General features: G+C 41.7%; 1 protein-coding gene across 2 annotated transcripts in view; it reads left to right on the plus strand.

Annotated features, from left to right (window-relative positions):
* LPAR1 (lysophosphatidic acid receptor 1) overlaps positions 1–13,573 on the plus strand; it is a 72,639-nt gene that overhangs the window by 21,343 nt on the left and 37,723 nt on the right. For both annotated transcript variants that reach the window (XM_071730361.1, XM_071730362.1), the window contains exon 2: positions 1,058–1,227. In XM_071730361.1, the coding sequence (XP_071586462.1) occupies positions 1,168–1,227 (60 nt within the window). In that variant the 5' untranslated portion in view covers positions 1,058–1,167. The remainder of the gene's footprint in view (positions 1–1,057; positions 1,228–13,573) is intronic.

Here is a 13,573-nt window from a genome sequence, read left to right on the forward strand (position 1 = left end):
TGGAGTTCAACTTTCCTGCAATATTTATCTGTTCTTTCTTGGCATAGTAAGTAAGCACTGTCTTTAAAAAAATAACAACCCTGGATTTCAGGAAAGTTTCTACCATTGTCTGTATGACTACACCATTCTCTCCATATGAAAAATACCAATTAGGTTTGGAAGACACCGAGTACCATTAGCTTGAGTGGTTTTCCTCTACGACTTACAGAATAGGAAGTGGTAGGTATGGACAACAGTAGGTGTCTCTTTAGGATCATTTCTGTGGTGGTTAATCAGTGGTTTGTGTTGTTAAGTCTGGACTAACTGGGGGGAAAAATGCAGTGGTCTTCTTCCAGAATTTTTAAAATATCTTAATTTCTTGGCCATGGATATATTTTCCCTTTTGTTTGTTTGTTTTCTCGTCAAAGGAATACAAGCATAAGTGGAAGCTGATCTAACCTTGATAATCATGATAGTTACAGGAATAACATGATTCTGTTGTATCAACTAACCAGACTTTACAATGAAATTCAGTATATTCACTACAGCAAATCTGTTCCTATCTAGAAAAGAAAAGTTAAGTTAAAATAAATGAAGGAAAGATGCCATGGTGTGTGAGTTATTTTTCTTAACACAGAAGAAAATTTCATGTGATCACTAAAGAGTATAACAATAGTTGTTGAGGACTTAAGTGTATCCTAAATTCCAACAAGTAATTCTATGAGTACTCTCCTCTGAAAGTTTTGATTTTTTTTCTTTGGGAGTAAAAAAGAACATTAACACAATTCCAGTGCTCTGTAGGTGAACATTTTTCCTTCTGAATGTGTACATGGTCTATGCATTAGCCTTTTGTCTGTATTCAGTTTATTTGGCTTCTAGTTTGTGTGGCTGGTTTTGCTGTTCTGGACCAAATTCCAGTATACCCTTTGAAACTTCTCCACCAAATCTATTGTGAATGACCATGTAAGCAAGTTGGGTTGGACAAACTCACAGGCTGGTTTTGTAGCATCCAAGGCAATTGGGTGTTGACCATATACCCAGTTCTCATGTTACTCTCAAATTTTGTCTTTTCTCACAGGAGCAAATGCCAGAATGAGCAGAGTCTGAGGAACTGCTCTCTGTGTTCCTACTGAAAGTTTGTGGGTGCAGAGAAAGGGTTCAAAGGTATCAGGAACATTTTGAGCTACCATGGATATCCCCACTGATTTGGTGCCGTCCTCCATGATGTCCCAGCCTGAGGTGATTGAGGTGAGTAGACCATGAGGAAGTTTTGGCAGCTGAACTGACCAAACATCTTTCTAATTTCCTCATCGAATCCTGTTTTTTTCTCCTATCTCACTTCTAAGTCATTGAGGGAATTTTTCCTGAAATGACATTTGCTAATGATGTTGTTACTCTTCGACTCATGATACTGCTTTATTGTGTTATTATTCATAGAAGAAAATATATAGCAAAATTTGATCCTTATTGACTACATGTAGGTGGTCCTGCACTGTGGGTTTGATTTTTATTGTCCCTAATGTAGAAGGTAATAATGTGGCTCGTTTGGAACAGAACCACAGGAAATTGCATGTTTGGTGTTCTTACCAGAAAAAGCTAAAGTTTTAAGCCAAAAGCAGCCATAAAATTAATAACTTACTTACAACTGCTAACACACTAATCTTGCTTTAAAGATCAGACTTGATACTTAATATTACCAGAGTGATTTCTTCAGCTCCATGTACTCAACTTGTATTTTGTGGTGAAGTAAATATTACAAACATAAAAGATGTTACTAACATGAGACTTCGTCTCAGAAAGCACTTTCAAAGTCCATTTGACTTCATAGACTTAAGTGCCTGTTGCAACATAAAACTTGTAAGGATTTATATTTTACTGATGAGAGCACTGTAGTTGGTTAAGGTAGATGTTAGAAAATGAGAGATATATTGTTCATTTTGCTTTTTTGTTGTTGTTTACTGGAAATTCTTTGGCTCAGGAGACTACAGTTCTTAGCAATAAGAAAACTACAGGCCTGTCAGCCTGACCTCAATGCCTGGCAGGGATATGGAACAAATCATCCTCAGTGCAATCACACACCACCTGCAGGATGGGCAAGGGATCAGACCCAGCCAGCACGGGTTTAGAAAGGGCAGGTCCTGCCTGACCAGCCTGATCTCCTTTTATGATCGGGTGACCCGCCTCGTGGATGAGGGGAGGGCTGTGGATGTGGTCTACCTGGACTTCAGCAAGGCCTTTGACACCGTCTCCCACAGCATTCTCCTGAAAAAGCTGTCAGCCCACAGCTTGGACAGGGTCACTCTGTGCTGGGTTAGGAACTGGCTGGAGGGCCGGGCCCAGAGAGTGGTGCTGAACGGTGCTGCATCCAGTTGGCGGCCGGTCACTAGTGGTGTCCCCCAGGGATCAGTGTTGGGCCTGGTTCTGTTTAATATCTTCACTGATGATGTAGATGAAGGGATTGAGTCCACCATCAGCAAATTCGCAGATGACACTAAGCTGGGGTGGAGTGTGGATCAGCTGGAAGGCAGGAGGGCTCTGCAGAGGGCCCTGGACAGACTGGAGAGCTGGGCTGATTCCAACGGGATGAGGTTCAACAAGGCCAAGTGCCGGGTCCTGCACTTTGGCCACAACAACCCCATGGGGAGCTCCAGGCTGGGCACAGAGTGGCTGAGAGCAGCCAGGCAGAAAGGGACCTGGGAGTCTGGATTGACAGGAAGCTGAACATGAGCCAGCAGTGTGCCCAGGTAGCCAAGAAGGCCAATGGCATCCTGGCCTGTATCAGAAACAGCGTGGCCAGCAGGTCCAAGGAAGTGATTCTGCCCCTGTACTCAGCCCTGGTGAGGCCACACCTCGAGTGCTGTGTCCAGTTCTGGGCCCCTCAGTTTAGGAAGGATATCGAGGTCCTAGAGTAGGTCCAAAGGTGGGCAACCAGGCTGGTGAAAGGACTTGAGCACAGACCCTATGAAGAGAGGCTGAGGGAGCTGGGGCTGTTCAGCCTGAAGAAGAGGCGGCTCAGGGGAGACCTCATCACTCTCTACAACTACCTGGAAGGAGGTTGTAGCCAAGTGGGGGTTGGTCTCTTTTCCCAGATGACTTTCAACAAGACAAGAGGGCATGGTCTTAAGTTGTGCCAGGGGAAGTTTAGGTTAGATATTAGAAAGAATTTCTTTACAGAGAGGGTGATCAGGCATTGGAATGGGCTGCCCAGTGAAGTAGTAGACTCTCCATCCCTGGAGATACTTAAGAGACTGGATGTGGCACTCAGTGCCATGGTCTAGCAACCGCAGCGGTGGGTCAAGGGTTGGACTAGATGATCTCTGAGGTCCCTTCCAACCCAGCCAATTCTATGATTCTATGAATACGCACTGAGAAGTGCAGTAGTTCAGAGATCCTGGGACCCTGTGAAATTGCAAGAAACATACCCACTAATGAGTAATGATGTAAAACAAGCTGAATCCAAAACCATTTTTTTGGGTAACTTCTTTGTGCTTCTCTTCCTGGTTTGGGCCAGGATAAAGGTAATTTCCTGTCTTGTAATTTTGCTTTCAGCTAAGTCTCTTCTAAGTAGCTGCATTTGCTGAAATTCACAGCAAGTTTCTCAGACGGTGTCTGCTTCTAGGACTGAAAACACTCAATGTCTATAGCTACTGCTTGAGAATGTTATGCAGAACCAAGGCATTGGTTCTGAGGAACATCTTGTGCTCCAGAAAGAGAAAGGGAGTAAAGGGGTCACACCTGCAACCCTCCTTTAGGGAGATGTGGACAAGACAGGTGATCAAAACTGAACAAATGGAATATTCCATCCCATACGTGTCATGGTATAAATCTGAGGGATCATAAGGTCAAGTCCCTTCCTTTTTCTTCTCCTTCATCCATGACTGGTATCCTGGGAGAATTCCATCTGTTCATCTGTCTGTGATCCTGACCCATGCCAGCCTGAATCTGTGTACTACTGCCTCTAGCTCCCAACTACTGCCGACTCCAGGAGTCCAGCCTGGGCTTTCCCAAGGCTGCCCTGCAGCCTCGGTGGTGATGTGAGCATTACTGGGAGAAGGGGAGAGTAATGTGGTATAATTTTCTGTATATTAGTATATAGCCACTCCTCCCAGCTTTTTGTCATCAGCAAAGTTGTTGAGAAGACACTCTGTGCCACACATCAAGGTCATTGAAAAAGATAAAACAGTTCTGGACCCAGCACTGATCCTTGGGGGACTCCACCAGTCACAGATCTCCAGGTGGACTCTGAACATTGATCACCACTCTTTGGCTCACTTCTGTAGCCAGTTCTTGATCCATCTCACTGCAGATTTTCTGTTCCACATTTCCTGAGCTTGCTCACGAGGATGTTATGGGAGACTGTGTCAAAAGCCTTACCAAGGTCAAGGTAGACCACATTCACTGGTGTCCCTGCATCTACCCATTCAGTCACAACATCATAGAAGACCGTCAGATGAGCCAAGCATGATTTCCCCTTGGTAAATCTGTGCTGACTACTCCTGGTAACTTCTTCTCTTCCATGTGCTTAGAGATAAGCTTCAGAACAAGCTGCTCCATCATTTTTCCAGGCATGGAGGTGAGGCTGACTGGCTTAATGGAGTACTGTAATTGCCTGGATCTTCCTTCTTGCCCTTTTTGAAGACTTCAGTGACACTGGCTTTCCTCCAGTCCTCAGGCACCTCTCCTATTTGCCATGATCTTTCGAAACAATAGATAGTGGTAGGGTGATAACATCAGCAGCTCACACAACACTCTTGGGTGCATCCCATCAGGGCCCATGGAACTGTGTACATTCAGTTTTCATAGCTCATTTCTAACCCAGTCTTCATTCACCAGTCGAGAGTGTTCCCTCCACCAGGCTTTCTCTCTTTTGTCCAGGGTCTGGAGTTCACAAGGGTTGGTCTTAGGAGTAAAGACTGAAACAAAGAAAGTATTCAGCACCTCTACCTTCTCTGCATCCTCTGCATCCTCAGTTATCAGGGCTCCCACCCCATTCAGCAGTGGGCCCACATTTTCCCTACTCTTACTTTTTTACTTTTACTACGGATATATTTGAAGAAGCTCTTCTTGTTTCCTTTTATTCCTCTGCTAGTTTGAGTTCTGAGAAGGCTTTGGCCCTTCTCGTTGCCTTCGTACATGCTCTGATAACAGCCTTATAGTTCTCCCAAGTGACCAGTCTTCCATTAGCTGTGCATTTCTTTCTTCCATGAGACTTTCTTCAGAAGTTCCATGTTGAGCCATGCAGGTCTCTTACTGTTTCTATCCAACTTTTTACTGAAGGGATTTTACTCAATACAGTCACCATTGTGTTGTACTTGTGGGTGAATAAATGCACATGCTCTATGTTTGCAGAGTGTCTGCAAAATAAATCCTTCCCTGGGCTTGCTAGACCAAGATAAATGGATGATTCTGGTCACTGACTGGTAACCCAGAAAGCATTTCCTCTGCACTTAGGTTTTAGAGACTGCTTTTCAATGAGATTTGACTTTGAAGCCAAAAAGAGAAGGCAACAGGAAACAAATGCAAGACTGATAGATTGCTATGGGAGATTATGGTAGAAAAATATTCTCTCAAATTCATTGAAATAATACAGACTCAAATTTGATGCCTGTATGGACTGACTTACCTGCATGCATGCATTCCCAGAAATTCCAGTAAACTGATGGTTGCTGTAAGACATTAAACCTATGTAAAGGAGTAACAGCTCTAAACAATCTTCTGGGAGCCTTATGTATGTTTCTGAGGGTAAGGAAGAGCTTTTTAACAGGCAAGGACTTCGACATGTGACTAAAGGGACAAATCATTAGATGGAAGTAGTGAAGTAAAGCACTTTTCAGATTGGGACTGTGTGGGCTTGCCTTTCATGATTGTGTTGACATATAAATAAATTTTGGATATTGTTTTTAGAAAACTATATTCATTAAAATACTTTTTTTTTTTTTTTATGGAGGACATTATTTTGCTTTTTAAAACTGAGCAGATGCCATAGTGTGCCACAGACGACTTTTAGAGTCTAATGTTTTAAGAAAGGATTTTAAAAAATCTTGGAAGTAGCCTTGCATGCCTTCTGCATGAGCTAGATACAGAAAGAAGTGTTCTGCTACTTTACTTTAAGCTTTCTTTATCTTTAATCTGTTTTTTATCTTTTAATCTTTAGAGTTTCCTTTAATTCTGCCAGGATAGTTGGCTTCTTTCACCTTTGGTCAATATACTCTTAGAAATAAATATTATCTATTTTGTATACACATGTATGTATATGTAGACATATATATTCATCTCAATAATAATAATTCCTCTGCATATCACCAGTCCTTTAGCTTCACAAGGCAAATAAGAATAGACTCTTATTTATCACAGGAAAATCTTGGAGGTCTCAGCAGGACCTTCTACAATTCAAAGCCCTCCCCAACAGGTTTTTGTTTGGGTTTGAAACCTACAAGTGTTTGTCATGGCACTGCAGTGAGGAAGCGCCAGCAAATTTATTTACAAGTGGTATTTTCCTCAAGATTTGTATTCTGAGTCAGGTAACAATAGATAGACATTTTTAAAAACTTTTTGAAAGTCTCTTCTTGATACCAGATGTGACACTGTTAGTGTTTTAAAATACTCCTATTGCTAGAGTGTCAACACAGAAGATGCTTTCAGAGCTCACTAGAAGTCACTATTGAGGCAACGCATTTTCCAGAGTCACATTTCTTTATACCCTCTACCCACTGACCTATCCAAAGCTCTCTGCTCCCATGATCTTTCCCCCTCACAGCATCCTGTTACCAGATGTACAGAGCAGTGATTAAGAGCAAAGTTTTAAGGCACCTTGGTCTTGTTAAAATGAGAAGGATAAGTAAAGTTTCAGGATACTTTAGCTATCCATGTGGAACAGAAAATAGTTCTGGGGAGTCATTCACAATGTGTCAGAGACATCAATGAAACAAAAAATTTCCAAATATGCTTTGAGTTTTTGGCAATAGGATTTTATTGTAAAACAGAATCTAGTAATTTCAGATTTGGTAATCTCCTACAGAGAAAGAAACAAATTGTAACAGAACATTTTGATATTCTAAGTTGGGGCTATTTTTTGGTACATATGGTAACTTCATACCCCAGCAATGTGTGAGTAACATTATATCATAGAAACCTGATTAGTGTGATAATGCAGTAAGAGGAAATTCTGTAAGAGGCATTTAGCATCCCAGAGGGCTTTGCTGTTTGCAAAAAGGAAACATAACAAGTGGTGATCTAAAGTGATTAATGTACTCGGTGGAGTGATTAGTATCTTCTGTCTTTGTGAATGGCACCAGATGAATTCCGCAGTTAAAAGCTTTGAAGAAGGAATTGTATCAGTTCCAGTTGCTTAATGAACCAGGGACTTCCAGAAGTGCTTCAGAAATGCTTAAAACAAGAAAACAACAAAAATTCATCATTCTCTCTTTGCTTTTGCCAGCAGTGAATCTTATCAGCCAAATACTAGAAGTAAATGAGCACTTTTAAATAACTGCCTTGCAGCTGTTCTGAAGAGAAATCCTGAGCAGTTTCCATTATAGTGGACTTTTCATGGCTGTGTGGTTACCAGAGCAAAAAAAACCACTTCTCTCACTCTGTGCCATTCAATACTTCTCTATTTTCCCTTCTTTTTGTTTGAATTGGAGTGGAAGCACTTTAAGCTGTCCTTGCCACAGAATGGTAATCCCCAGTAGTGTTTTCCTCTTAATGATGATGGCTGAGACCAAACTCCTGTGGGGTGGCACAGCTGTTGTCACTCCTTTCCCCAACAAAGCCCAACACAGTTTGCATTTTGGATTCGGTGCCCATATTTCTACCACAAATGTGCTGGGTTTTCTTTTCATCCCCTTGTAAATGAGTAAACAAACCAACTTTTTTAACAAAACAGACCCCTGGCAGTGTAAATAAGGTAAACATGATAACAAAAGTAAGTGTTGAGACTGGAAGAAACAAACTGTGAATAGTTATATCCACTCAGTTACAAGCATCACAGAGGAAACTTAAATATTAGTGTGCTCTTTTTTATTACTATTCTTATATTATGTGAGATTACCAGAGGTTCAAAATACAAGTCCATTTTGTTCAAAGTAGACCAGCTGTGTGAACAAGTTTCTGATACAGAACCCATTTTTGCCAGAGCCTTGAGAGATAGCTTTTTCTGTATTCTGTTTATGCATTTCACAAAACAGTGCATCAAATCAAAAGAAGCACAAACTGCTTAATGTATATTTTAAGAAAAAAAATATTTGACACTGAAACACAGGATAGTTTTATTTCCATTTGAAAATTACAATTTCCAGCCCAAAATGAAATTTGCCATGCTCATTAGCATAATTTTGAATACATATTTTGCTTGTAGGCTGAACTTTTCCAAGTGCTCACTTTGCTGGTTTGTTTGGTGAGGAGTGATCAAAGGTGTGCCCTGGAGATGGCAGTAGCACCAACAGCCTACAGCATTTTTTCAGCATAAAACGCCAATCTCTCAGCTGCTGGAGCCAAGAATTAATTCTCAGCTTGGCTCACTGAGCACTGAACTGGGCTGAAAAGACACATGCATGTTGCAATTCATTTCTTTCCCTCCTGTTTCTTCCGCCCTGATGGTTTCTAAAGTGACACAGACAGGGAGGGGGCTGTGTGCTGAACCTCTCTCCAGATAGACCTCCGTGGAGCTGGGGTCTTTGGGAAAGGTCTGTCCCAGGCTTCTCACTATGCACAGCAGCCTTCAGGGACTCACAGCAGGTCAGATGTCTGGTTATGATGTTCAGGTTGGGGAGCAGGCAGAGACAGCCAGGGAGTGAACTGGGTGAGGCAGTGGAGATGCCTAGTCTGCATCATGACATTTATTTTTTTTAAAGGCATAAGAGGTGGCATGTTTCAGTCACTGAATTAGCTTATGGAGTATAATTGCCTTGTCTCCCATAGAGCTAGAAGATACTGAATCTATACCCATGTTTGGCTGATGTTTGTGAATCATAGAATCATAGAATTGGCTGGGTTGGAAGGGACCTCAGAAATCATCAAGTCCAACCCTTGATCCACTACCGTTGCAGTTACCAGACCATGGCACTGAGTGCCACATCCAGTCTCTTTTTAAATATCTCCAGGGATGGAGAATCCACTACTTCCCAGGGCAGCCCTTCCAATGCTTGATCGTGAAGTTCAGCGTGTCCTGAAAGCTGCCCCAGAAGAAAATGAATCTTAAAGAATTTGCAGAAACCCTTTCTGTACTCTGTATGGGACGTTTGGGCTCTCTCCATTTGGGTTTGACATGCCCAATCACATCTCTCCTGGTGGCAAAGCCAATTACTGTATTTTTGGAATACCTCCACATTGCAGTGGTGGCCTCCCTTTGAGTGGATCTTGGCAGGCAGAGACAGGGTGGCAGAGAAGTGCTGTGTGGTCTGGAAACAAATCTTCAGTGATCAAAGTGTTTACGCCATCCCAGTAATGTCAAGGGGGATCTGGTGATGCAGAATGATGTCCTGATTCAAACAGTCTTCATTTCCTTCTCAACTGGAGAACATGCATCAGAACATGCAGGTAGTGGTTGAGAGGGGTGCAGCTGAAAATGTGGAAAGGGAGCAAGCAATACAGCAGTGTCTGAACTACTGGGTAGGTTGCTGGGGGGATGAGTTCTGTATTTTTCTATATATTCTTCTAACTTTTTAATTTCCTAAATCTCCTCCTTGCAGAATTCTGCAGTGAAACATGTGCATGCATGCTTCCTTTCTGCAGTAATAGAAAGTGCAGGATGTTGCAACCACACAGCTGGCAGCATAGGGCCCTTTTGGGCCAGTTCATTATGCTTCTGACCACTACAGCTTTTCCATAATGCTCTTGAGTTCAGTGACTTGCAAGGCTCCTGATTTATCTGTCCTCAATAGCCCTAGGGCCAAGTCTTGAGTATTAAAAACCTGATCCCGGTGTCTTCCAGAAAAAAGGCATTTTTAGAGTAAGCTGTTTTCTTCCTTTTTTAGCCCATGGAAGCTATTTTTGAACTTACTTTTGTATAGTTGACAGTGAATAAGCACTAAGGAAGGTGAACACCCTCATTGGTTTTATAGTCCATCTGTGGAGCTTGTAATAATAGTTTCCAGCAGGATCTGTGTCACTTTTGAATTACACCTTCCAGCAAGCAGTGGTTTCTTTTTCCAGTGTTGCTGGTGACTGGTTCTATTTGGTACACTGAACAGCTAGGTATGTTGGGTTACCCTTTTCAGGTAAAATGTAGGATACAGAGAATTTCTCTGTTCAGTTTTTAGTAGCCGAGAAACTTTTTAGCTCTGAGAATTTGTAGTAATAATAGCATACAAGAGCACCATAAAAATTGCAGGATATGATAGCTATTTCCTCACCATCCAAAAGTAACTTCGTTCTTTATCACATTGTAGCAGATTAAAAGGAATGCCCTTGCAAAGAGATTAATTTCTTCCTCTCTTTTCAGAATTATGAAAGGCAAAATTAGTCTAGTGAAACGAAGAAGAGACCTGCTGTGAGTGAACCACCGCATCTTACACGAGTTTTTCTTTAAATCCATTGAACAATTACTTTGGGCGATGCTATTCTAAAAGGGTGTGGGAGGAGATTTTGTGTCTTTGTCTTAGGGCTTCATACTTTGTGCAGATGAAATTGTACATAAGGCAGAGTAAGCATAATTAATCAGGTAAAATTATATTTAATCAGGAGGCTTTCCAGTTTTTAGGTTAAATTTTAGGTAAATGCCTACTCAGCTTCTACCTTTATCTTTGAGGGAATAATCTTCTTTTCCCCTTACACCTCTTGTTTCTTTGGCTTTGTGCATTTGAACAATACTTTGTGCTTTTCATTAGGTAATGGGGAAATTTTTTTGCAAATGGGATTTTTTTCTCATCTGTTACAACTTTATTAAAATTTGCGGTACTGCAGTTGTGGGCTAAGAAAATATTCACATACTGATTCATTTATTCCTATAATTACTTGTTCATGCTTATTCTAAAGATACTCTTAATTGATAACTCTTAGGGATTTTGAAGTTGATAACTCCCTAAAGTTTTTCAGCTCTAGCCTTTCTGTTATACAAGTCGGCAAACTTAAGAGCAACTAAACTGCTTTCCCTTCACTGCTGTGCTCAATGTACACTTACTGCTGTTTTGAAGTCCTAGTCTACCACTCTCCATTCTCCATTTCCTTTGAAATATTTTCTAGATTTTTGGGTAGCACTGAGAATGATAAATATTATTTTTGGGATCCAAAGGTATCTACCTTAGAATTGAAAGCTTATCCTGTATAGAATGAGTCTCAAGTCTTGCATGCTTTAAGAAATCTTCATGTAAGTTGCACAGCTTCTGCAAAACTGAGGTCTCTGGCTTATACCTGGCATTTCATCGTACATGATACTGTCATCTTCCTCAGACTTCCTTGCCAAATAAATTGCTTTTCAGTCCTCTCAGTGTTCTGAGTAAGAAACCAGCAGCTCGTTGAGGTTTAATGCAGTAAAGGGAAAAAAAAGAGGAGCAAACTCTGCTTGGAGAGCCTGGGGTTAAAATATTTTCAAGAGTTTCCTTCAATATGGAATAATTTTTGTGGCTTCCGAGTTTTAAAAGCTCTGTAAAAGTCGGACATCAGTATTCTATGAATTTTAAGCTCTGCGTCCCTTGGCAGGAAGGGACTGCACCCATGAATGCTGGGGAGGCTGGGTGTCTTTTCACAGCTGGGTGTTTTTTTCACAGCTCTCAGTTTGCTGTGGTGTTTGTAGACTGATCACTTGCCCTGCAGGCACCTTGTGCTAGCTGGTGCTTTATTTAGACAATATCAATCAGAGGTGTTTGAAAACTTGTTAGTTTTCCACCCTAAGCATCACTGCTCTCCAGGTGAGCTGTCACTGACACTGAGCTGGCAGGATCCAGGGCTCCCCTGTCACCTTCCTACTCCAGGCAGGTAGTGCCTTGTCCACTCTGGTCTCTTCCCTGAGAGGGAAGGGGATTTGCTGCCCATCCAAGGACATCCCATGGGCAAGCTGTTCCATGCCCTGGGTCCAATTCCTCTTTCAGCTCCTCAGTGAAGGAGAGGTAGGGCAGCAGCAAAATGAATCAAGCACAAAACACTGCAAGGTTGCTTACATGGGCTCCTCTTCCTATTCTTCCCTCTGCTACTCCAGTGACATGATCTTGTACCACTGGAAGAGAGAAGCCAAGAGGACAAGCCAGTGCCAAGGTGACATTGTGGCCACAGTATTGACTATTGGTGCAGAGTGAGTTTTATTTATTAAGTCCTGGTGACAAATTTCCTAGTCTGTGTGTACCACATTGTGGTTATAGCTACACCTCGTGATTTTTAGAGATTTAACTCCATGTACCCAGTATTTTCATGTTCTTTGGTTTGGGACAATTGTGTCTTGAGTATTAAATCAACCTCATGTGGTTAGAGAAGGCTTTGCTTTTTGCCTTCTGTTTCTCTATTCTGCCTTATCTGTCTCGCTGGTTTGTAGTTCAGAGGTTTTCTACACAGATGCATCCTAGAGGTTTAGTTAACATGGGCAATTTGCAGCTTAGTTTGTTTTAAAGTTCTGTTGAGATGTACTAAATGGATGAGGTAAATCTCAGGGCACTGCACATCTGGCTTGCCCAGGCAATGAAACACACTAAGTGGAAACTTCAGGAAATTAAAATATAAACTTCCCTGCCCCTTTACCTTCTGGGGCAGGAGAGGGGATGGGTCTGCCTGCTTGCAAATGCCTTTATGGTATTTTAACACTTTCGGTACTCAGAGATATGTTGTATTTCACTCCTGCTTGAGCCTTTCCAGTCAGACAGCAGCATCACGGGTAAATGTGATGCCTTGGGATTTGTGTGTTTGTGACCTAGGAGGTCAAAACCTTCCTGTAAGAAGATATACAGTGGCATCCGAGAAAGCTGATCATCTGGAAGTCCCCTGTTTGAACTATTGTCAGCAAACTGTCTTCTGCTCGTCTTTCCCTTAAGAATGAAAAGAGTGCTTTTAAAGGAGATCCAAGGTTTAGGCTAGCATGCCCTAAAACCACAACTTCTCTAAAATGCCTTATGTGAACAAAGCAGTTAGTTCCTGTAGCTTCAAAATGAGAGGAGAAGCCAGTGAGCCCCATTCTGTTCCTCCAGGATTACTCAAGTGCTGTCATGCTTTTAAATTTGACAGGTCTGACTCTGTAGATTTAATATGCTGTTATGTGCATTGCTTGCATTCAGCCCTAGCTTAGCATTTGGTGCATAAGGCAGCACTTTTCAGGGCAGTGAGATTTTTCTAATCTTGTTTCAGATTTCATATGAAAAGTCTGGGAAGGATATTACAGAACTGGGGGATAATTTACATTCTAAGGCCATACACAAAACAAAGCCACAGGGGTGAAAAATAAATTATATCTACCACATTTTAAATTTCTGGACTAAAAATACGTGTTCTGCCAGGTGTAGCTGGCCTCTCTCCACAGGAGCAACAGTGTAGCAGGAATAGTTACATATGGGCAGCAGCCATCTAAAAAAAAAATCAGATTGAAAAATATGTAGACAAAGACAGATTTTATTCAGGATCAGAAAAGTCCACTAGAATGTGGAGTCCTGACCTCTGTAATTCAGACTGTAAGACT

The sequence above is a fragment of the Heliangelus exortis genome, chromosome Z (genome assembly GCF_036169615.1).
Source record: "Heliangelus exortis chromosome Z, bHelExo1.hap1, whole genome shotgun sequence".
Classification (NCBI taxonomy): domain Eukaryota; kingdom Metazoa; phylum Chordata; class Aves; order Apodiformes; family Trochilidae; genus Heliangelus; species Heliangelus exortis.